Source organism: Centroberyx gerrardi, chromosome 12 (genome assembly GCF_048128805.1).
Source record: "Centroberyx gerrardi isolate f3 chromosome 12, fCenGer3.hap1.cur.20231027, whole genome shotgun sequence".
Classification (NCBI taxonomy): domain Eukaryota; kingdom Metazoa; phylum Chordata; class Actinopteri; order Beryciformes; family Berycidae; genus Centroberyx; species Centroberyx gerrardi.
Window position 1 is genome coordinate 10,208,076 of NC_136008.1, and position 24,659 is coordinate 10,232,734.

The window sequence follows — 24,659 nt, forward strand, 5'->3', positions numbered from 1 at the left end:
ATTTGAATAGTCCAGTGTTGATACTAACGAACCATCAGGTGACAAAATGTTTACTAGTTTCCTAGAATTAACCCTGACCAAGACATGGACTATCTATACACTATTTTTCACACTAATGCATCATCCTCAGAGTTTTGAGTGATACATTACAGTCACTTGATAGTAAATGGATCAGCATTGGACTATCCAAAAATAAAGTGTAACCAAAAATACCCTAATGTACGACAAAGTCACTATAAACTCACCACTGAGTACCACAGACACACTATAAATCCCTACAGGAATATTATGGTGAAAACAGGAGATTAAAAAAACCCCCAAACAAACAGAAAATCCATGAATGTCACTGTATCCTCACTGCTGAGTACCACATACACTCTGTAAGTCCTTATAGGAATATTAGAGATTTTTCCTTAGGGGTCATTTCGAAAAATAAACACAGTATTTTGATATATTGGCTACCTGCTTGAAAGATACGTATTTCGGCCGCCAGGGGTCATTGGTTTCCTCTTTCTCCATCGTCTAGCTTGCCCGTCTGTCTGCCCAACAAGCAATGTTGGCAAAACACCCCCTCCTCATCGTGTAAGGGAAAAAAATGGCGGACAAGCACTAAATCCACATCAGAAACAAACACACACATTACAAAGCAAGGTAAACATCCTCGGATATACTGAGCAACATCTCCTTTTATGCACGACTTAAGCGTTGACCCCACGCTATCACTGGCTAACTTTGGTGTGCTGGTACGCTCCCATTTTGCTAATGCTAATATTTATAATCAGGTCAACGAGCTAGCTAGCCACCTAGCATGCTAAGTTAGCATCAGGGCAGTGGGCATGTCTGGTTAGCCGTGTATAGCATAGCATGCTGGATGTGGTGTCTGCAAGGCTACACTGGATGCATGCCTGTTTTGTTTTCATTTTTAGCACGTATCTATTTTATTAATAGCCTCGGTGTGACTTTAAGTTTACCGTTAACTCGGGAGTACCGTTATACTCACAATTAGCAAAAATGTTAAATGAGCATCTAGCGTTCATGCAAATGTAGCACAGGCTAGGGCGGGGGGGTCCCGTGTGTGTTGGCTTTGTGTTTTGAATGGAGCTCAACACATTTCGGCAATGCGGGACATGGTGTTTTGGCTATAAATGGCAACATAGCTTCTCTTACAGATGTCAGGCAAGCCGCAGTAGCCGGGCAGTGAGTTTTCAACACACGATAGCAACAGGAGGAGGAAGGTGTAGCTGCTGAGCTCTCTAATGCCAGTCCTGTCACTTCACTTTCCCAGACGGAAAAAGAGGGAGTGGGTCGCTTTAATTTGGACGCCATCCCCCTTGGCGGAAGAAAAAGGCGCACTTCTATTGAAAAGAAAATCAACTGGAGAAGAGAAACGTCTCTAAACTGTTATGAAGTTTTAAGGTATGTTTGTGTGAATATCACTCCCTCTGCTTTATGGGTCCGTTGTCATTGCTGTTTTACTCATTGGTCTATAAACTAAATTATAAAAGCGCTCGTATACAAAGTTAGCTGGGATAATTGTATCTGCGTAATCAAAGATCTGGCAGAAAGTTAGTGCGGCTGGTTGACATGTTTCGATGCTAAAATCAGATGGATGGATTTGTTTACGTTTTCACGCTTGAAGGCATGGGGATGTTGAAGTTAAAACACAGGTGTCTATAGTTGTGTGAAGATCCTATATTATTGTAATATCAGCCCAAATTCATGTTATTTGAAATCAGTGTGCTTCTAGAAAACGCCAGGTTGGACAGTGTGTACCAGATGACCTGAGAAACAGTGATTTAAAGCACTTGTTTATATCAGTTTGACCTGCTGACCTGTGTGTTGTGTCTGGCTGGTAATGTTAGTGAACCCACGTTTTGGGTTACAGGGGTCACTGAGCCTCAAAGATTGTCGACTTCCTCTAGTCTACACATACGGCCATTCTTTGACTACAAGCCATTTAGCAAACAATCCTCATGGTTATTTATTACATAATGATCACTCATGGACCTTTTAATTAGGAGGCAATAAGTTTAATTTATTAGAGGTTTATTGCCTGTTGTTATCATATTGCCCATTCAGTTCCACTCCTTTGCATCCGCTTATTGAGTAAATACTGTATGTCCAAGAGGGGTGATGATAATAATAATGTATTTATTTTATAATTCACTTTTCATTTAAAACAGATATTTAAAGTGATGGAAAAAATACAATTAAAATCAGGTGAAATATGCAATACATTTTAGGCATTTAGCTGATGCTCTTACCCAGAGAGACTTTGGACACTTTGAAAGGACACTTGGCTGTTTCCAGGATCCAACCTGTGACTTTCTGGTTATGGGATGGTCACTCTAACCCCGAGGCCACCCTGCCACCACTCGTCGTCCCACAGTCACTCAGCCAGTTAATTTGCTGTAACTTGTAGTGTGTTTGGGTGACTGACTGGGGCAAGCTGACATCTTGGGCAGACTCTTTGTTGTACTCTCCTGTCATTTGCCTCCCACAACGACCCCCTGCCTGCCCCGAGCCAAGGACAGGAAGCCAGTGAGCTAACAAGCTAACAAGGCCAGCTCTCCAGACAGCCTTTATAACACTGCAATACAACACACAGCTGGTAGCCTAACCATGAGCCCATGTGCGTCATTAGTTATGAGGCCAGTCTTTAGTTATATGAAGTGAGTCTTTAGTTACATGAACTGTGAATTTAAATTTGGATAAGAAAGAGAGATCGATAGGTAGCTATTTTATTAATTTCAGCGGGAAATTCAATTGTCACAGCAGCAACAAACCTCAGTCATAATAAACTTTTTTTTTTTCCACATCTTCACATCTTTTCACAGCTTCCAACACAACTGTAACGTAGCGACTGTTTTCTGTCTTTTTCTCTAACTGTCTTTAGAGTGGAGGCCACTGTTGTGTCGTGAACTTGGTCAGTATTGTTAGAGCATGAGGAAGCCGGTGCCACAGAAAGGTAAAGCTGGATTACGTCATTCATAGTATGATAACATCAAATATTGCTAAATTGATATGATAATATCAAATATTTGCATTTTCGGTGCTAGCTCAGCAGGTTAAGCCAGTATTATGACAAACTTAGTTTAAGGTCATTATCACTTCAACAAATCATTGGCTTTTGTCAGTGTAGGTGGTATTCATGTTTTATTTTGCAAACGCCCAATGATCCCAGAGAATGTTTGGAACAGGGATGGTGTTTGAGATGTATTGCAGGACAGTGACTGATGAGAAATCCAGCTGTAGACGAAAGCTAATAGTGTCTCTTTTTCTCCTCTAGCTATTGAGTGGAAAGATGCCAGAAGGATCAAGCATGCCCGGAGTGGACGGCCCTCCCGGGTGCCTTCACAATACCAAGGAGGTACAGCAAATAACCCACTAAAGGCAGTGATATATGGGGCAACTTTCTGGGCAACTCAGATGTGCGACAATGCCCAAGGAGTTGCCTCAGCATTGTTTCATTAACCTTAAAGGAGAATTTTGCCAAAAGAAGGTGTTAATAGATTTTTGACTCCATGTCTCATTTTGGTGCCTTTTGTATGGGTGCAAAAAGCATTACGTGGTGTATCATATGTAAAACTCAGCTTACAAATTAGAAAAAGTCGAACTGCTACCCTAAGATACCAACCACCTTAAAAGTTCGAAGTTCTGTTCCTGAGGAAAAACATCTGTCTTAAAATGATTCTTATATGATTTGAAGTTTGTTGTGCTCTTGCTGTTCTCCTGCAGGGCATTTCAGTTGGGAGAAATACCTGAAAGAGACGGGTGCCACCGCTGCACCTGCCTCCTGCTTCAGACAGGTAAGTGAGATTATTAGATCCTCACAGAATCTCCACATTTCACTTTCTTTATCCAAGCTGTGTAAACCTGTATCATTTGATTGCATCCATCCCTTGAGGATTTGGCAATACCCCTTCAATGATGCAGAGTGCTTATCTTTAGCGCTTAATTTTTCTAGGTCCAGGTGGTTTTATTGTTTTTATTTTTATCCCTAACTCTTCCACCAACAATTGCCTATCCTAGAGCGCCACGCCTCCGGTGAACGAGTTCAAGGCGGGCATGAAGCTGGAGGCCCAGGACCCGCGGAACACCACCTCCACCTGCATCGCCACAGTGGTGGGCCTGACAGGCTCGCGGCTGCGCCTGCGCCTGGACGGCTCCGACAACAAGAACGACTTCTGGCGCCTGGTGGACTCTTCTGAGATCCAGCCCATCGGCAACTGTGAGAAGAATGGAGGCATGCTGCAGCCCCCACTAGGTGAGCGCACACTCACAAACACAAAACATATGGGCTTTTATAAACAGACTTTAACATTCTCATTCCATACGTTTGCATGTAGAAAACGATGGGCAAAGGTTTTTCTAATGAGCTCAGAATATCTCCTCATCTCTTTCTTAGTTTTTCAGGGTTTTTCATTTTGTCCACTAGGTGTCAGTGATTGACAGCGAAGACCCTAGAGTTTGATACTAATGGCTATAAATAACTTGCTGACACAACTAAGAAAGCTTCCTACCCAGGTTATTTCAGTCTTGACTGCCCATGGGAAAAGGCACAGGAGCACTCTGTATTCTGCACATTTAGGCCGGATATAATCAGACTGTTGCCACAAACAGGCTAATGTTTCGCTGGTGAGCTTTCTTTAAAACCTATATCCTATTTGACCTAAAAGTGCATACTAAAAGTGCTCCTGTCTTTTTTCGTAGGCAGTCAATATTGAAGTGTTCTAGATAGTTTTCTCCATGATTTGTTTGGTGAGGAGCAGCTACTCCTCTTCATGTCTAAAGCTTTGCAGAAGTTCACTCCGTTCATCACACTGCCCTTAGATGTTAGAACCAGTGTATTTATGACAACTGTCCTCTGCTTCAGGTTTCCGTCTCAACGCGTCCTCCTGGCCCATGTTCCTCCTGAAGACACTCAACGGGGCTGAGATGGCACCCTCTCGCATCTTTCACAAGGTACCTGTACAAGGCTCACGAGCTCAACATGCACACACACTTACAAACTTGTTGCTGTCCATCTATATCATATCGCTTTTGGCGTTTTACCTGTCAAACCTTTTACCTGTTTTTTAGACCTAGTAGGCAAACTGTAGCAACAATTTACCAGCATTTGGCTGGGTTAAGTCTGCCACCCTGATATACATGCATGCACAAAGACATATTCACTCATTCCTCTCCCTCCCTGTTCCCCAGCAGGAGCCTCCCGCCCCGGAGCAGAACTCCTTCCAGGTGGGCATGAAGCTCGAGGCGGTGGACCGTAAGAATCCCCACTTCATCTGCCCGGCCACAGTGGGTGCACTGCGCGGTGTGGAGGTGCTGGTCACCTTCGACGGCTGGCGGGGGGCCTTCGACTACTACTGCCGCTACGACTCGCGCGACATCTTCCCAGTGGGCTGGTGCGCCCTCACCGGGGACAACCTGCAGCCGCCCGGCACCAAAGGTGTGGACCGAACCAGGGGGTGGGAGGTTCTGAGTATCTGGGATAAGGCTGTCACTTTTTTGACAGACAGTATTCTTTTCTACATCTCCTGACAGAAGTTTGATGGTGGAAAATCTGATTTGTCTGACACTGTATTTTCTCAGTCTACCTCACTGATGGAGCGTGAGAGCCTTTTGCACAGTTCCTTGTCTGATTTTGTCTTTATAATAACAAAGACATGACCAAATAGCTTTCTTTGAAACAAATCCAATGCATAGCCAGTTGATTTATATTTTCAACTTGTGCACACAGCACTGTGATGGTGAAAGAGAGCGCATTGCTTAACTGCAATGTTTGGTGGTATTCTTTTGTTAGTTTGGCTTTTAAATCCAAGAACTGTTGGGGGAAAGCAACTTGTTCCCCACAGTAATGCAGCAGATTGCAGCAACATGCCTTGTGAGAGTTTTATTACTATGTTTTCATGGAATTGGTGATTTGGTCGTTACATTATGGTTTGCAGTGGGATTTACTTTGTCTGGCTGGAGGCATCATATCAGCAACAGTTAATCAAGCCATCAATATGTGAGTTTATATGTCATTTTTAACACTGGTAGTTTCAAATAAACTCTAGATAGAACTTTCCTTTGAACTGCGCTTTGCGAAAGTGACATTTCTAATATCCAGCAGCAATATTGATCTAGGCTTATGAGTTGTTTAAGTTGAGGTGGCATTCCTGTGGTTTTGCCTGTCTTCTGAAGGAGTGCATTTCTGACACACCCCAGCTATTAACTGTACTATTTGATACGTTGTTTGTTTTTTGCATTGGTATTCCATTCGTAGCAAACAAGGAGTTTTACAGCCACTCCTACTTAAAGCGAGCAGCTGTTCAGATGTTGTAGCCATGATAACTGGTTCAGTATGAGAGAGGAGAACCAAGCCACCAGAGTTATGCGTTTGGAAAATAAAAGTGTAAAGGAAGAAGGGGATAAGAGGGTTATCGGCCACAAGGTCAACTGTACTCATCTGTCAGATTCCTCCGTTTGTGTTGGTAGAGGACAGGATGTGAAGGAGGGGAAAAAGAAAGGAGGGAAAGGGGAGGGAGGGAGGACACGTCTTTGTAGCCAGTTAGTGTTTTATGAGAGCTTGGCGCTCACCCAGTTGGCGCAGTCGGGGGGCATGAGGCGGTTGAAATGAGCTAGGGTGCCCCTCCGCAGGCCTCTTGTTGGCACCCTGGCAAAAAGGCGCTGATTAGACACCCAAGAGAGAGTTGAGTAAGAGAGCCAGGGTGAAAGGAAGAGAAAAGAGAGACATATGCCGTGAAAGGCGGACTGTTTACACTGTCAGTGGAGGGTGGGAGGAGAGAAGAGGAGAAGGGAGGAAAGGAAGAGAGAGGAGGAGCAACGTAGAGGAAGAGTGGGAGAGCGGGACAGGGCAGGAGGAGAGGGTGAAGGAGAGGACAGCTGTACAGAGAACCAGACGCGTTCGACTTTCCTCTGGGGAAGAGAGGTGAGTAGAAATGAATGAAAAGGTAGAAAATGCACTCTGAATGATATAGATTAAAAACTCATGAGAAGTTATCTTCCTGTAATATGAAGCCGGCTGTAGTAGTTGTGGTGAACTCGATGAACTCGGTGCACTCAGGGGAGATGGAAAAACAAGAGGTTGGTTGTTGCGCGTTTCTTTGCCCGTGTTTACGAGTGTTTCCATTGATCAACATGTAGCCTAAAGCTGTTAACACCTTTCAGACACATTATCCAGGAATCATCCAAGGTGTTAAGGATCAGTCATGTGTCTTTTTATTCTTATTTAGACTCCCACTGGCTCACCCATTAAAAGTAGCAATTGCCTGCAGACTAAGCTTTGCATTGATTTGTGTGCCCATGTGAAAGTGTGTTTAATAAGTACAGCGTATTTCGGACCACAAGCCCCACAGGCCAAGACGTGTTAATGGATGTGGCCGCTCCTCTCATAAATCTGCCTGGGGTTGATCCAGGACAAATACCACTGCAGTTTAGTCTATACACTGTGTGTCTGTGTGTGTGTGTGTGTGTGTGTGTGTGTGTGTGTGTGTGTGTGTGTGTGTGTAGGCTCGCAGGTGCATGTGAAGCCAGCTATGTTGGCTATACTGTAGTTCTTTTTTTTCTCTGTGGTTGTTTTTTATGCCTTGTATATAAAGGCTATTGTGTCCTTGCACCGCGATTGCGTATGTTTGCACACATTCACATAGTGATGCCAGCTATGTCTGGTTGTTTTTATGTATTTAATATAGGACCCACTCTGCATGAATGTGTATGTGTGCACGTTCCCATAGTGATGGTTGGTATTCATGTGCATTTGAAATGTTACCCCTCAAGAAAGGAAGGGTGTGCACCCGTGGGTGGGAGGTTTAGAGATAAATCTGAACACCGTGTCACAGCTGTCAGCAGCTCGCTTCTTTATTAGGCTTTGTTCTTCAGGTTCTTATGGTGTTAACACATTTATTCTTTTTTATTCAAGCCAACAAGGACTTGTAAGTGGACCAAAAGAAATTTATCTTTCATTTGCATTGTCCCCCTCTTTTAAAACGGAGCTTAGGTTTTTTCATTCATTTCATGTCTGATAACTTTTCAGTCCACGTTCCATCCACTCTCCAGTCTTTGTTCATAACTCAGCCGTTTTATGGCTGTTATGGATCACATCGCCTCTTGCCCTGAAAAGGAGCAAGTATTTTTAAAAATAACAATGACTTAAAAATAATTTCAAAGGTTAAATGAGATTCATATTCATAATTATTGTAGAATTTGATCAGGCTTACCATGGAATGAAGCTAATTGACTACTCATGATTTACTAATTTACTCATGACTCACTTTCAGACATGATTTCTCCTGGTTTGCATGTTAATCATTTAATCAATAAGCAGTTTCCCTGAGCAAACCAGACCTGTGTCCAGTAGCAAATAATTAGCAAACAAATCTCAGAGTGTGTTCTAATTTGCTTGGGAGTACCACATGGATCGGATTTGTCACACTTGATAACAAAGCGCCAGAAGGTTTGGACAACCTAACCAGAGCATTTGAAAGTCAATTTGAAAGTCAATATAATTATTTTCTGTGATTTACAGCTGACTTGACAGTATCAAAATTGTCTTGAACAGGTAAACCTGCCCCAACTGATACTCCAATCAGGTTAAAACAAATAATTATCTGCAGCTACACCTTTATTTTCTTCTTTCTCCAGGCAACCTAGCGTAGACCTAGGACAGCGGAACTAGTAGTGTGTAATGGTATAATCATGATTTTAGTTTCCACAGTTCATAATTGTACAATATTGGCAATATTGAAACATTTCATTTAGAATGTCAGTGATATTTGAAAATAGTCAGGATGTTAAGATAAGATGCCAAAAGTATAGTAATTACATTCCTCAAATCTTCAATAATCATGGTTAATAATTGTGATCACAGTATCTAGTAAAAATAATTAGTATTATCATTTTAGACATTATTGTGCAGCCTTACTGATAACATATTCTCATTCACAATGTGCTAATGAACTGCACCACAAGGCAGACTGAAAAATGAATCACACTCTGACCACCACACAGCAAAGTCTAAATTCATGTAGTGTGAGGTGTGAGTCTGAGGTGTGAACTGTGGAGTGTTCATTTATGTACAAAAAAAAAAAACTACCATCTAAACCCTCTGAGTTCACTTAAAAGGTTGAAATGAACCAAGTGAGCAGTCTTATGGAGCGTGCCCTACTTGATGTAACCGATGCAACTTGAGTATCTGTCTTGCCCTCTCTTGCTCTCTCACCCTCTTTGCTTCTCTCAGCCCGTTGGCTCTCTCGCTGTTAAACACACTGCAGCTTGAGAGATGTAGTGTGGTCTGTCGAGGCTGTGGGTTTGCCAGTGAGAGTGGCTTGTAACTGAGGGGAGGAAGGAAGTGGGAGAGAGAAAAGCTGGTTTACTGCTGAGAACGTGTGACCCTCTCTGCTGTTGAACTGTCTCTGGGTTGCACTGGCTTAAGAAGCACAAGCTCAGCTGTTATGAAAGGTCTGTATTCAGTCATTCAACGGGATTGATCAATTTTAAATATTGTGATAGTGAAGTGATTATCATTTCTTTATCAGCACTTGGAAAAAAAGTATTTCTGGGGAAGGGGGTTTGGGGAGAAGAAAATTAGATGTTTATGTTTGGGATCAGAGGTGGAACTTAAGGATTTTGGGAACTTGTCCACCAGGCTAGTAGGGAAATTTCTACTAGCCCAGACAAATTATTGCTAGCCCAGCATAGATAATGTAATAATCAAGTTTAACGAGGCAGATCATGCTCATGAAATTATACACAATGTATAAAAATGACAAGCTTGTGTTCTTTTTTTATTCTTACTATATTGTATTATTATTAACTCAGTATAAGTAATGTAATGTAAATCATGCTTCAAAATTATATACATACAAACATTAATGAAAAAATCACAAGTTTCTTGTGTATTATTTCATTTCTTTTTTGTTTCTTTCTTTTTTTTTTGGATGAGGTGTGTTCATAGTGCTGCTGGTGTTGTTTACATTAGCTAGCTACTTCTGTCAGTGAGCTAAAGCCTGCCTGTCGCCTCAGCTTTGAGCGTTGGCGCTATGGCAACAGTGCAGAGTTCTGACAGGCGGGCTGAGGCGGTGAGGAGCCCTTGGATTTTAAGGTGGAACCAAAGAAATAGAATACAGGTAACTGAGAAGCACTCAGTGGGAACGTTTCTATGACACCTTAACTAAATGTTGGTACAGTCATGCATGGGAATCCTCGGTCTCCCTTTTCTGGACTCCCGCTCCCAAAATCACCCTTGGGCGAGTGGATGGGCTTAATTTCATGCCCTGCAGGGATATGCTTGGTTTGAATATTATAAAAAACTTTTGTCAACATACAACCCTTCCCATTAAAAAAAAAAAGAATTTGCTGCAGTCAGTACAGTTGCTTTGTGTTTTTGTTTTGTTTTTTTGCGGTTGTGTAGCCATACCATTTAACAAGGTGACAGTGGGTGAGTGAGTGTGAGAGTGTGTGCACGCGCATGCATTTTTTCCCCTTGTACAAGTTCTCCTTCTCTCTCTCTCACTCTTCCTCTCCATTTATTCTTACCTGATGAGTCACAAACAGTGAGTAACACATGAGTGAGTGTGTGTGTAACACAAGCTGCTGCTTTGTTCGCTGCAGCTGAATCCAAACTGGGTCATTGTGGCCTTCACAAGAGTGTTATGTCTCATGTCATGCCTGTTATGCGACCTCTGGTTGGTTCAGTCGCTTTTGAATGAACCAATAGTTGTTATTCCTGGCCTTGCTCCTAAGTTCAGACTGGTCAGGCATGCATTACCAAGCAGTCATTGTTAGTTGTTCTGTATATTATGTAAGTTTAGTTTGGTTGTTTTATATGATGGGTTTCAGAATTTACTGGATTAATTCTATCAGACTGCCACACTAGTAATGCCAATCTTGCTAGGTTTCCGTTATACCTCAACTTATTTTTATTTGATCTTTTTTGTCACTGTGCCACTGCTTCTTACCCATCTCCCCTTTTCTTCTTCATCCGTCAATCTGTCTTGCTCTTGCAGTAGTGTTGCCTAAGAGCCTTGGGGCCTTGACAGACGGGAGTGTGGAGAACCCAGCCATGCACCCCACCCCCACGGTGGGCAGACCTCCAGGTCAGAGAGGACGTAAGCCAGGCCGCAGGAAAACCAAGCTAACGGGGCCCTGGAGCCAGAAGGGCTCAGCGGTGGGACCGCAGAGCACGCAGCCAGGCAAAGGCCTGGAGCCCATCAAGATCCCCAAGAAACGAGGGCCCAAGCCTGGCAGCAAGGTAGGCATGACAGGCTTAGACTTACCGTCAAGGATGGATGTTGCTGTTGGTTGCAGTTGTTCATACTTTACCTCCCTCAAGTATTCACTTATCTATGACCTCATCTTTACATGTAGTTTCTCCTGCCATGTTTTACAATCAAGTAGTATAAGTTAGAATTTGCAGGCAACGCACTCTCAAAAACGGAATGATTATTTCTGAGACCGTGATACACAGGGCAACTCTTTGGGCAACTTTGACGGGAAACAATGCTTAAGGAATTGTCTTAGCATTGCGACCTTAGTTTGATGTTTATCTGGGAACATTTTAACATTTGACTGTATGTCTCACTTCAATCTACATTGCCACAAAATGAACCATATTTTGTCTGTTTACCGTATGCTATCACTGCCCCAAGAGTTTGCCTCACTTGACTCTTCTCCCTCCTTGTCTCCACTGCACTTTGTTAGCAACTGGGCTGGGCCAAGAGAACTGGCTGGCTGGAGGGAGCCATGGCCGGCCCAGGACGGCCAGTGACGGGCCCAGGGCGACCCAAAGGCAGACTGCCTGCTAACTGGGCACAGAGGATGGCTCTGCAGCAAGCCCAGAACCAGGCAGAACCAATCAAGATCCCAAAGAAAAGGGGGCCAAAGCCTGGCAGCAAGGTAACAATCCAACGCATTCACGTACAGCGATGCCTGCTTTACTAATATACAGCACATCATAGCATTTAGCTACATGAGGAGTGCAGGTGTAAAATGCAAAAAAAGAAGAATACATCACTGATTAACATTTTAGTACTCCAGAGTTGGACAATAAGGTTTGTTCAACGGCCCGGAGCCATTGACACTTGGGCCAGTTGATTGATTAGTAACTGTCCCAATTCGGCTAGTGCCAAACAGGGTTTCCGTGGGTCCTTAAAAAGTCTAAAATCCAATAATCATGAATTTTAGGCCTTAAAATGTCTTAAATACGATTTTGACAGGTCTTAAAAATTGATTGGATTATGAAGTTAACGTTACTTTTATAAAGTTGCATTAACTTCAGTCTCGCTTTTAAATGTGTTTTTGGGAAAAATGTGTATTGATCACGCTGTAACAAAACTCCAAAGCTGTAACGAAACCAACATGGAACCAATAACGACTAATGCAAACTGTGCAGCCCGGTCAGAATTTATCGGAGCACACCCAGCTAGTGTGTCGCGATGTGGTGTGTGGGCTAACGTTACTTTCATAAAATGGGCAAGTGCAAGTTCAACGAGATCTGGCTCGAGAACAGCGAATTTAGTGCTTGGTTGAAGCCGGTTGAAAACACATTTGAAGCCCGCTGCACCTTGTGCAAGAAAACGCTGAAATTAGGAACGATGGGTATAAAGGCATTAGAGTCGCATGGGAAGTCTGAAAAACATAAAGCTGCCGTAAAAAGCCAGCAGCAAACACCTGCCATCACCCAATATTCTGGTTTCACATCGGGAGCATCAAAGTCCGGCCCCAGCGCGACCCATGCAACTCCTGCAACTCCGGTAAGCGACTTCCGGACAGCGTTTGGATCTACGCCAACATTAAAAGCGGAGGTGCTCTGGACTTTACACACGGATCTATAATATCCTATAATGCAATAAACAGTAAATATAATGAATAACTGTATGTGTGTGTGAGCTGCTAGGGATTCACTGACTTGCTCACGGACACTTTGGTTTTTTGCTGACATGCGGCACAAATCATCTGGTGTAAGGATGGTGTCTTTAACCACTAGTCCATCCTGCTGCCCCAATATTTATTGTTATTTATTTATTTATTTATTTATTTATTCATTGTTAAAAATGCTCATATCCTTCGTACTTTTTTTGCCAGTATGGACCTGAAATAGGTCTTAAATTGCATTCATAATGGTCTTAAAAAGGTCTTAAAAAGTCTTAAATTTAACTTGTTGAAACCAGCAGAAACCCTGGCCAAAAAATTTTGTGGTCTTACTATTTCACACCCAGTGATAAGCCTGTTATCTTCATCTCTCTGCTCTGCCACCGGCCCACTCTTCTCTCTGTTGTGCTTTTTCTGACCAACCAGGTTGGGCACCACCACAGAGTTAATTACAGAGTTGTGTGGAGTGAACACTGCAGTTGGTACTTCAAATTACAAAGCAAAAAGAAAAAGGCTGTTTCTTTCATCATGGACGCAGTGTCCTTCCTGGCATTGAAAATGATGAATGAATACTGTACCATTTGTCTGAGAGTCTGGGCGTATTGAGCTCATCGACATTGACAATTACCACAAACACACTGGTTGGCCACATGAAGAGCTGGCAGCACCTAGTCTGTATGCTGGCAAAGCAGGTAGCTGACAACCCCTCATCAGGTCCCATTAAAGTATTGGCAAGACAGATTAATGGAGAGACTTACCAGCCTTATGAATTTCCCTTCTGGTCTTTGTGTTGTTTTTCCATGTTACTACTACTACATTTACAGAAAGGCTTCTATCAGTTAGTTATCATGGCTCAACCATGAATACAATACTCTAAGTGCAACAAGGGAATTTATACTTTGCAGTTGTTAAAAATCAAACATTTTACATTTTTTCCCCAATCAATCAATGATTTACTTTTTAGATTATTTGTCAGTCATTTTGATACTGTGTATTATGAACCATTAATATCATGCATTGTATAGTAATAGATTATTTTATGAAAAAGTGTCTTAATATTTGCCTGCTGGGCCATTGAAAACATACTAGGGTAAGAACTATCGGCCTGACTGGGTGAGAGGAAAAAACATTGAACCCTGTATTACATGCATGCTCACACCAAATGTGTTGACTGTAATGAACCAGTAAAATGACGAATGTTATAATATTTGTGAATGTGTGTTTGTGTGTGTATCCAGAGAAAACCGCGGGTGGTCCCTAACCCAGTGCCCACGTCGCCCACCAGCAGCACCCCAGAGCCTGACACCAGCACTGTGCCCCTGGACAATGCCACCATCCCCAACTCTGCACTACAGGCTCCCACAGGTACGTGGCGTCCACAGGACTGGACATGCATGACATCATTATCGATGGACTGGGCTATCTGGGATGTTTCGTGAAAAGTATAGTACTAACATAACGAAGAGGGTGCTATATGGCACGTAGTCTATCCTTTCTGGAATTTGTTTACAGTCGTAATCAACACTGTGTATGTGTGTGTTTGTCTGTGTTTATGTGTGTTTACTGACTATTGAGCAACTGTTATGGTTGCTCAATAGGTTTTGCATAATTTCTTGGTTAGGTTTACACAGCCAGGTTGAGACACCTCACTCTTCTACATACCAGTGTGCCCACAAAACATCAAGGTTTAGAAAATGCATTTCCACATACACATTCTTCATCTGTTCTTTATTGAGCAGCATCTACTTAATTAAAAAAAAAGTATAATTTGGTATTATTGAGAAAATTTAACTTGAGCTCTGACTCTTATGTGCTCCTGCAAATTTTCACACAGCTCCCATAGTTGTCTTTTTGTATATAAATAAAACTTTAGTCACTATTAGTTTGCATGGACTAAGATATTGGGATGGATGGTTATACACATATATTTTTATGATGGTAAGACACCACATACTCATACACACTTATAATAAAGCATATTGTTGTATAAGCAGTGCATGTATTGTGTGTGTTTAGACAGATAGATGGATATTATATATAGTGCCATTATAAAAAGCTGTTTTCTAAAGGTTCAGTTACTATTGTTAACTAACAAGCTAAGTACCCTAATGTTACTGTGTTCTCCATAGAAGTGATTATAGTGCCATGAGACTAAACACAATCTGTACTTCTTGAATCCTCAGATGGCTTTAAACCATGTTAAACCTCTGTAATATTTGAATCTTAAGTAAATTGTAATTTGATTTATTGGATGAAATGAATCATCTAAATTTGCGTTTGCCGCTGATCGCCTCCTGATTATGTTGCTCTATCCTCCAGTATGTGTGTACCTGAACAAGTACGGCAAGGTTGGACCCCATTTGGACCAGCGGCGTATCCAGAAGCTGCCGGACCACTTCGGACCGGGCCGGGCCTCCTCGGTGCTGCAGCAGTGTGTCCAGGCCTGTGTGGACTGCGCCCACAACCAGAGCACCGTCTTCTCCTGCCTCAAGTCTGGCCACGGCGGAGAGGTCATCTCAGGTAGGGATTACACTCTGACTTCAATGGGGAGACGTTGACATGTTTTAGTTATTTTTTCTTCCTTTGTTCCAATCCTTGTGCATTGTATTTTGATATTCAAAGCCATTAGATCATCATTTGAAGTTTTTTTTTTTTTTCTTTCCAGGATTTGAGGTTTTAACTTCCCCTCTTCTCACCATTTTTCTTTCCTTCCTTCTTTTTTTTCCGTTTGTTTAATATTGAGCTGATCACAGGCCTGCATTCAATTATGTTCATTCAGAGCAGAATGTACTGGTGTTGTCACAATGCCAAAATTTTGACTTCAGTGCTGAAACCGGCCAAAGTATCACAGTTTTGATACTGAAATGATACCACAGTGCCACCTGGAGCATTATTTTCTGGTCTTGTCTGATAAAACCTTTACCAAGGATGAGGATTTTTCATTTATGTGTGTGAGTTCTGTCTTAAATGTGACATGAAGCACTACCAAATAGAGTACCGGATCTGGGGAAAAAAACAAAACAAAAAAAAAACCCTAACCCCTAACCCTAACCCCAGGAAACGCAGTACTTTTTCATCACTGGTACAATAGAATGTACACTTACTCCATGAGCAACCTGTGATCTTCTGTCTGACCTTTGCCCTTTGCCCTCTGTGTGTCTCCCCTCCAGCCTACTTCGACCAGCAGCAGCACACCCTGACCCTGCCCACAGTCAGCAGCGTCACCTACGTCCTCCGCTTCCTGGAGAAACTCTGCCACAACCTCCACTGCGACCCTCTGTTTGGCAGCCAGCCTGTAGCCAGAGGGGGCCTGCACTACGACGGCCACACATACACAACAGGTCAGTGTGTTTTTCATACAGAGCGCGTTTACATGCACAGTGACATTCTGATGTTATTCAGGATACTGAGATATTCTGTTTTGCGCATGTAAATGCCATATTGCATTTACGATAGCCAGGGTGAGCTCATATCCTTATTTTTAGAAACCCAAATATGATAGCTGGGATCTGCCGATTGTGAGCTGAGATAATGAGGCGTGTAAAACTATTTTTGAAAATTTTATTGTGCTAAAAACCCAGATTCTCTACATTTTCCACATATTAGTTTGTTTTTGGGGTGGCTTTGTGCCTCAAATATACAGACACGCACATATGCATGAGAAGAATATAAGAATAAAATAAAATACTGCCACACAACACACTGAATTCAGATTCTACTCTGACCTAATGAGACTGCTTTTGTTTATATTGCCATTTTTACTATGTCAACAACATCAATGTTGGTCCATTTTTATTTTTTATTTTTAGGCATATATATATTTTATCAGATAATAACCTCCCTGCAGCAATGGGAAATTATCTGTCTACCTAATTTATGTGGAGATGTTGGCAGTACACTCCCAAGCTGCAAATCTTATGTTATGCACAGGGGAGGCGCACCGTGAGCCTCCCCTGTGTATATGTAAAGTATGTGTTTTATGCTGCCCTACAAAGGCAAACATTAATAACTACTTTTTGTATGTTTTAAACTTCAAAGGTCATGACTAGGGTTTAGATTTCATGTCAAGAAGAATTATACTCATAAATTTGAGTTCTCAAGCCGTGTGCTAACATACAGTCAGCAGGCTACTGTTTTTTGGGTGGGAAAAAAAGGGTTTATAAGTTATAATTTTTCCAGTTTTGTAAAATATGTCCCATTGTTGTGATGCCTTTTTGTGAATACTGTTGTTCATTCCCCTCGATGAAGTCGATGCATGGCCGTGGATGCGCTCATGAGCAGTCCACAGTAGTAGTAACATTATCCATAAACTGCTGGCTTGCAAGCCCATATAACAATAATAAAACTTTATTTGTATAGCATCTTTCTTAAAAGTGTTACAAAGTGCCTCACAAAGCAAGTACGAAATACAGCCGTAAGACAGAATAAAATAACACAAAAAAGGATGATAAAAAAAGTAAAATATATTAGGAAGAGATATAAAAGAGGACGTAAAAGCAATCCATAGGCTATCCAGTCAGACGGGTTCGAGCGAGTCAGTTTTGTTTTCCAAGTGTGCTGAATTAGAGTATTGTGTCATCGAGCATGTTTGATAAGAGGGGCTGCTGGTTTGGTTTAGCTGAATTGTTTAACCCACGACAAGTTAAGTCTGCATCATGTTTTTCTGTTTACCGTAGAGCTGAGCGTGGTGGATGTTATTCAGACAGGGAGAGAGTGGGGAGAAAGCAGGGGGGTTGAGTGTGTGTTCTTGCTGATGCTATTCCAGTTCTCTGAAATACTAAATAATTAATGATGGGTAATTGTAATTAAAAAAAGTGTTTGTTTTGAGAACTTTTTTCCATTCAGCTGGGAACTCCATGACCAAAAGGAGAACTGTGCATAAATGCTACTAGACAATATACAGTCCAGTCCACTCCACTTCCCTCTGGCTTTGTTGGGCAGTATAGTCATCAGCTGTATCAACTGGTTTTCTTTTCTCCATTTGTGTCGGCTTTAGAGAGGAGAGGTTTTGGGGATGGTCTGACGACGGGCCCGGGCCGAGGCACCAAGCGGTTCCTCCAGGACTCCTACAACAGCCCCCTGCCCCACAAACTGGCCAAAACCCACCGGCACTCCACTGATGGTATGGTACCGTTGTGTTTTCTGGGTGAACCTTTGTGTGGAATGAATGGACAGGCTGTTGAGTAATAAACCCTAAGCTATGGCAAAGTCCCTGCATCTAATATAATTTGCCACCAAAACTTTGAAAGCCGCTTATATCCGCTAAATTTCTGGTCATTTTTGGTCAATGTGAGTCAGATATGGCCACCAAATAGATTTCTGGTGATCTTTGCTCTCCATTAAAATCATAAAAACTAAAGGATCAAATGTGCGCTCGCTTAGGCTAACGTATGGCAATACCATACCTTGCCATACCCAATTGACGCCCATCCTTTGTGCACTGCTGGGTCTATGTATGTGCGAGGTATTCTGCACAGGGCTAATAGAAATGTGTTCTGTTCAATTGAATTAGCATTTCTCTGTTCCTCGACTGTGATAAGAGAATGGAAACAAGACTTGGATCAAATAATGTCACTGATTAAATGAGTCTTCCACTTTATTGTGTATTGTATTTATTCAAGATCAGTGGTTCTCAGCTCTTTTATTGCTGCGGCACATTTATGTGAGACACTTAATCCTAATAATTGACTGCTCAGAACTGTCCAATAAAGTCTAGTATAATCATATAACAGGAGATAGTAAAATATAAGGAGCTGTTGGCCCAGGAGCAAATGGCATTAAGTCCTGGGGCAGGGGGGTTAATCATTTAATCATAGTCCAATTTCCTTAGATTTTAATTAAGTTAATGGAATATTTGAAGAGATTTGTTCCAAAAGGAAATGTCACCTGTTTAAAAAAGTGACGTACCCTTTTGCAAAATGACAGAACACACACATAAATTATTGTATGTTTTTTTTTTAAAGGCTAGTCACATCACTGTGAAATATGTCAACGTTTACCAGAGTTGCATTATTTTTGTATTGCGTCTTTACATTTTGGATTCTTATCTTTTTAGATTGACTATGCTGTGTTTTACTAGGCTGCTGACCCCATTTTGTCCTTGAGGAAGTATCTGTCTGTCTGTTAATCTGACTGCTGAACCTTCTCTCCACGTTGCTCCCAGGTGAGTCCTTCATGGAGAACGGTGTTGGAGGGTCAGAGCACTTAAAGAAGAGCCCCCTCTCCCCCAACTCCACGGGACAGACGCCCGGCCTGAGGTCGCCCTCCAAGCTGCTGCATCACAACTCTACAGGTAGGCGGAGACACTGATGCATCAAAACATTGGAACAGTTGACAAAGGTTGCACAGCACTTCAATACGACCAGTGTTGTGGGCGTAACCCTTATAATACCTGTGACACCAAAGATTTGGAGTATCGTAGTATCAAGTAGGGTTCAACTGATATGGGTTTTTGAAGGTCAATACCAATATTTATTAATTGAAACTGATGATACAATATTCTGTATATTTTGTATGTTCTGTACATTTGAGTGTTAGGATTCAGTGTTTCCCCCAGAGTTTTATTCATTGCAGGGTGGAAAATCCTCTGAAACAACATGTAGATCATGGGAGACTAAAACTCTCCATTGAAACCGAGACTAATGGAATTCTTTTCGGTCGGTCAGCAGGTTTCATTGCAGGTTTTACCGTCTGCCTCTGAACCTGTTGAGTAAAATCATATCCTCACCTCTGTTATATCAACGGCTGACAACACTGAGCAGCCGATATCCAATTTTCACTGAAAGGCCAAAATCAACCCAATATATCGGTCTAATTGTACATATGCAAATTCATAGTGCGCACAGGAAAATGATTTGTGTTGGTAGCATTTATAAGACAAACAGGCATCCCAAGATTCAAAAGTTTTGACAAAACACTGTGGTTACATAGCTTGTCAGTTGGTGCCATCAGCCTGCTTCTATGCCTAGGACAGTACCAACATTTGAAAGTTAATCAAAAAGTAGTATTTTTCAGTGTGGTAATGTTATACCACATGGTATTCTGGTGCTTTGGTGTATTTGGTGTATTGCATCCTTGGGGAAAATTGTGATAACAAAATGTGTAGGGTTCTCTATTTGCTTTTCTGTTTTAGGCAAATGAAATGTCTGCTAAATGACTGTCCTTAAGGATTTATGATTAAGTTGTTTTATTCTGAGTGCCTGTGCTCCCTCCCCAGGCTCAGGCAGTTTCCGGGAGAGTCCCAGGCCCAGCGGTCAGGACCCCAACCTGTGGACAGTAGAGGATGTTATGCAGTATATCAGAGACATCGACCCAGTACTGGCTCCACATGCTGACCTTTTCAGAAAACATGTATGTATTCTCTCATAATGTTAAAGGGTTTTGTTCCAACATGACACCATTTGAACAACAGGACACCTACTCTTACATAATACTAGCATGAATTGGTATTGATATGTAATCTCTATATTCTACATCATAAAATATAAACTATAATGAAATCATTTCTTAATTATATTTTTTTTCTCTGAAATGTATCTATATAACGTTTTGGAATAGATTTGTAGAGTCTACACATTGTGAGTGTTCTTCACCAGCAGAAAAGCTTGGGGATCTGTGCTGAGCGGATCATTTGAATTACTTGAGACTTCAACTTTCATTTAATAATAAACTTTATTTAGCACTTTTATTCACAGGTTTTGCACAGTTGCACAGAACTTGGTGGACAGTGCCGAGTAACACGATTATTCTCTCAAATCTCCCTCCCCTCTGTTACAGGAGATTGATGGGAAAGCCCTCTTGTTGCTGCGGAGCGACATGATGATGAAATACATGGGCTTGAAGCTCGGCCCCGCCCTCAAACTCACCTTCCACATTGACAAGCTCAAACGCCCTTAAGGGGGTCAGCGAACCACCCTCCGCCTTCCGAAGGACTGAATTCCAACCCACCTCCCCATTCCCACATTCAGTATATCATGCACTGCATATTGGACGTATACTGACCATTACATGTAGCAACTTCCATCAGACTACCATATCTGGTATTATATACCCCTATCCTGGCCTCATCCAATGAGGAATGTTTATTTTGTGTGGCACAATCCAGCCCTAAGGCAGCATGGGATATGCAGGATCACCCACTTCTCGTCTGTCATCATCTGTTTTGCATTTCAATATGACTTGAAGAGTCAGACGTGGCCATTTTAACTGTTAAAGGCTATTTTTGGCCTGCTTTTATTATGTTACATTTATTCTGTACATTTCATATTTTGTACCCCATGAAAATATGGACTTGCATTTTTGCCTTTTTCAGCGTTTTGTGTTGGATATGCTAAAAAAAGGAAGTAAAAAACACTAAGTTCATCCCAATAGTTGGGATTGCTTCTGATTGACGTCTCGGTTTGAGGCATGGTTTTGCAATGATGACATTATTAACTATAGGGGAAAAAAAACATGTTTTATGAAATAAAAAAACATTTATTCAGAAAATACTGCCATGATAAAATCGGTTTCTTTTATCTTGTTCTGGATGTTGTTTACAATGCCTTGTCTTGTCTTTGTTGTTATTTGTACTTTTTTAATTTTTTATACTATATTATTAGAGTTCCTACATTGAGAGCGCTATCATACTCAACATTGTTCAATAAATATATAATAACTCAACTATGTGTTTTCTTTTAATTTTACTTATTTACTATGAAATTAGCCATTCACCATCTTCTCAATATTTTAAAGCCACAATCTAATCTAATCTAGTCTCCTCTGTTTACACTGTATCGTCCCATGACTGGTTTTGTTTACATAGTGATTTATTGGATTCTGGACATAATTTTCTCTCTGAAATTTGTCTGACCTCTTCATACAAAGATTGACACTACGCCACATGTAAAATGTGAGTTTGACATGTATTTTGAGACTGTAAAAGATGTGATAACTTTTTTTTTTTCTTTTGTTACAGTGGCTTAAGAAAGTTAGCTAGTCACTTTTAAAACATGCACGAATACATCCCAAATTTAGATTGTCTATTAAATTGCTTATTTAATTAAAGAGAGGGGTTTTATTGTATGTTATTTAACAGCCTTTGAAACATCAGTGTACAAAACTGTGGTCTTTTCACTTACAGAAGTTGGCCAACAGAGGGCAGCACAGCCCTATCCAGCTTTCTGCAGCCATGTCTCCTTGCTGCTTCTCCTTGGGCCTCACTGACATGCACTGCCATGGGAGGCCATATCTCCATCTGGTAGACTCAGCAAGATCGCCTCAGTCATGCTTTTACACCATGTGAAGAGGACTTCAGATGGTTGTTACTGTATTGTTCTGCACCGTAATCATCTTTTTAGTTCTTTCCAGTATTTGAAGGGGCCTCTCGTTCCATGTTGGTTAATTTGTGATTCTATGAACCTATTGTTGTTGCATTTCCAGTAGACGCTGCTGTCACTTTGCTTAGTCAGTACACAAGTGAGCTATTTGGCCCGTGGGCGAGAATTGCAGTAACCATGTAAATACTTAGGAATAAAAGGACGTAGCATACAATACTGTAAATATAACCACATCCTCAGTGAAAACAGGAAATCGTATCAGAGGGTTGAAATCACTGACCAAACCCACTGATCGCACCTGATATGGCGGTGTATGAACGTGTCTACGTGTGTGTGAGAGCATACGCATGCACACATCTAATTTGTGCAATGAGTGTGTGTACATGTGTATGCTATGCTCAGGCCCATGAGTGATGGCTGTGTTTGTTGATGTCTAATAGTAGCCAAGGTGTTATTCATGCAGCCAGTGCTATTTATAAAAGTAACAGCTCCTTGTGCTGCATGTTGTGTTTGCAGAGGACGTGAAGTGAGTTTCACTTTAGCACCAAACTCCTGACCTCGCAGAGTCAAACACTACAGTGTGATTTTTATTAGGTACCACTCTTTGCTTTGCAGATACAGGATGGCCAGCAGAGAGAGATTTTTTTTTTTTGAGAGAGATCTGGAGTGTTAAGATGATTATGAAACGCCTCTGGTTGGGTTTCCTGAAAGCACTTTAGCTTGATAGATTATCTTTTTTGCTCTGACATACAGTGGTATTGCTGTTGTCTTTATGCTAAGGTGCTTTTGGGAAATCCTGCCCTTGATATTTACTAACAATACTGGGTATTGTACCTAAGTCATCCGCTACTGTCTGTGCCCAACACCCATATACCATATAGGGTAGTGAGCCAGTTTCAGTATGCATGGGAGGAAGTTTTGCGGACTGTCAGATCAGTCATAGACTGTGAGAGAAAAACACTTTCTCAGGCGTTTCTTTCAGTAGCTGATCATATTATGGCATGGACCTACCCTATACTCGAACTCCTGATAAAAGAAACACAACCTCTTTAGAACCAGCCAGCATGTTGCACTGTACAGACAAGTGTGGGCACAGTTTGAGAGAAAGAGAGAGAGAGAACAATCAAAGGGATATAGTGCTCAGTCCAGCAACTCTTCTCCAGCTGAGTCACTCACTCTAGAATTCCCAGCATGCCTTTGGGCTGTCAGATGAGCTAGTGTACGTTCAGTGGGGGTGCGGGTCCCGCTGGCCTCAGATCCTGCTATGCCTGCTGAGTCCTGGGGCCTCAATTATAAAAAAAATATACTTGGATTTCATCGCGAAGTTGATTTTTGGATCGGTTTTCGGATTGTGCATACAACTGCTTTACCATGGATAAAGTCCATGCACTTTCCATCTATAAAAAGCAAGTGCCTCAAGAATTTGAGTACAGTTACCCCAGCTGTGATCATCCTAAATGAATTGCCATTGATCGAGGTTTATTTTGCAATGCAGTGTGCGGCACACAAAATACCACAGGGGCAGGACAGCTCACTCCTCTGTCGGACGTGCACACGTCAAGTCGCTGCCTGGCCAGATATGGTTGTAGAACAAAATTGCTGAAGAGCTTCTGAAATTAGTAGTGAAGAGTTTATTCTAGAGAAGGAAAAGGTGAGCACAAGATAAAAATGATAGCACGTCAGAAGTATGACGTCTCATGAAACCAGCCTTTTCACGTTAAGTTAAAGGTTTTTTAGTTTTACACTGATATGGATCTCTACCTACACACGCTCCTAAAATGAACTTTGATATTCATATCCTTCTAAAAATTAGGCCCAAGAACTGCTCCACTTCCGAGTCTCAAGTGTCCGGCAACTTTGTTTGGGAGACAATATCAGCTGAGAGCTCTGTCTCAACAACCCCCCCCCCCCCCCCCCCCCAACCCCCCACACACCGCAGCAGACCCCTGCCTGCAGATGGTGCAGGCCAGCTAATGTCAGTTTTTTTTTTTCTGCTAGGAAATGTTACAGCGATGTTGTTGCCGGAACGTGGATGCCTGGTCACATGGCAGCGTGGGTATTATCTCTCCAGGGGTGAGAAAGCACACGCAGAGGCATGGACCACATATAAACCCTCAAAAACACACAAACACAAGACACGCACAGGCACGCACAAAAATATACGGCCACACATATTACACATCGATACACACGCATACAAACTATCACAAGGCACATGCACACACACACAAAGGCACACACACATGCTGACACACACACAGTTTTCTCAGGCATGAACATGTCGATATTATGTGGAGAATTGACCAGCGGGATAACACTTGAAAAGCCTTACAAGAATTAGTATAGCTACTCTGCTGTATTACTTCCAACTCCCCCTCCTCCTCCCGAGCCTATAGCCTCCTACTCTCTCTATGGTAGCATGTGCCTGCCACTGTCACCAGATTAGCACACAGGCTTAAAGCCTTGCTC

The 24,659-nt window shown here is 41.9% G+C and overlaps 1 protein-coding gene across 2 annotated transcripts; it reads left to right on the plus strand.

Moving 5' to 3' along the window:
* The first annotated feature begins 589 nt into the window (after nt 1–589).
* Nucleotides 590–21,514, plus strand: LOC139918953 (polycomb protein SCMH1). 2 transcript variants are annotated; one of them, XM_071908498.2, is made up of 17 exons: nt 590–651; nt 1,286–1,416; nt 2,897–2,968; nt 3,290–3,370; nt 3,739–3,809; nt 4,033–4,267; nt 4,877–4,965; nt 5,203–5,449; nt 11,010–11,254; nt 11,704–11,898; nt 14,112–14,238; nt 15,193–15,393; nt 16,044–16,218; nt 17,877–17,995; nt 19,037–19,165; nt 20,090–20,223; nt 20,650–21,514. In XM_071908498.2, exons 3-17 carry the CDS (start codon nt 2,944–2,946, stop codon nt 20,767–20,769), a joined length of 2,193 nt encoding a protein of 730 aa, XP_071764599.1. In that variant the 5' UTR covers nt 590–651; nt 1,286–1,416; nt 2,897–2,943; the 3' UTR covers nt 20,770–21,514. The 2 variants fall into 2 exon arrangements, with proteins under 2 accessions (XP_071764599.1, XP_078143245.1); XM_078287119.1 differs by having other exon boundaries at nt 16,044–16,214; nt 17,870–17,995.
* The last annotated feature ends 3,145 nt before the right edge of the window (nt 21,515–24,659 follow it).

Bases quoted from the DNA above. Each gene is read 5' to 3' on its own strand.
- LOC139918953 (XM_078287119.1), top strand. From the start codon at position 2,944: ATGAGGAAGCCGGTGCCACAGAAAG. The intron at 4,268-4,876 runs GTGAGCGCACAC...CCTCTGCTTCAG, and splicing joins CATGCTGCAGCCCCCACTAG to GTTTCCGTCTCAACGCGTCC. The intron at 5,450-11,009 runs GTGTGGACCGAA...TTGCTCTTGCAG, and splicing joins GCAGCCGCCCGGCACCAAAG to TAGTGTTGCCTAAGAGCCTT.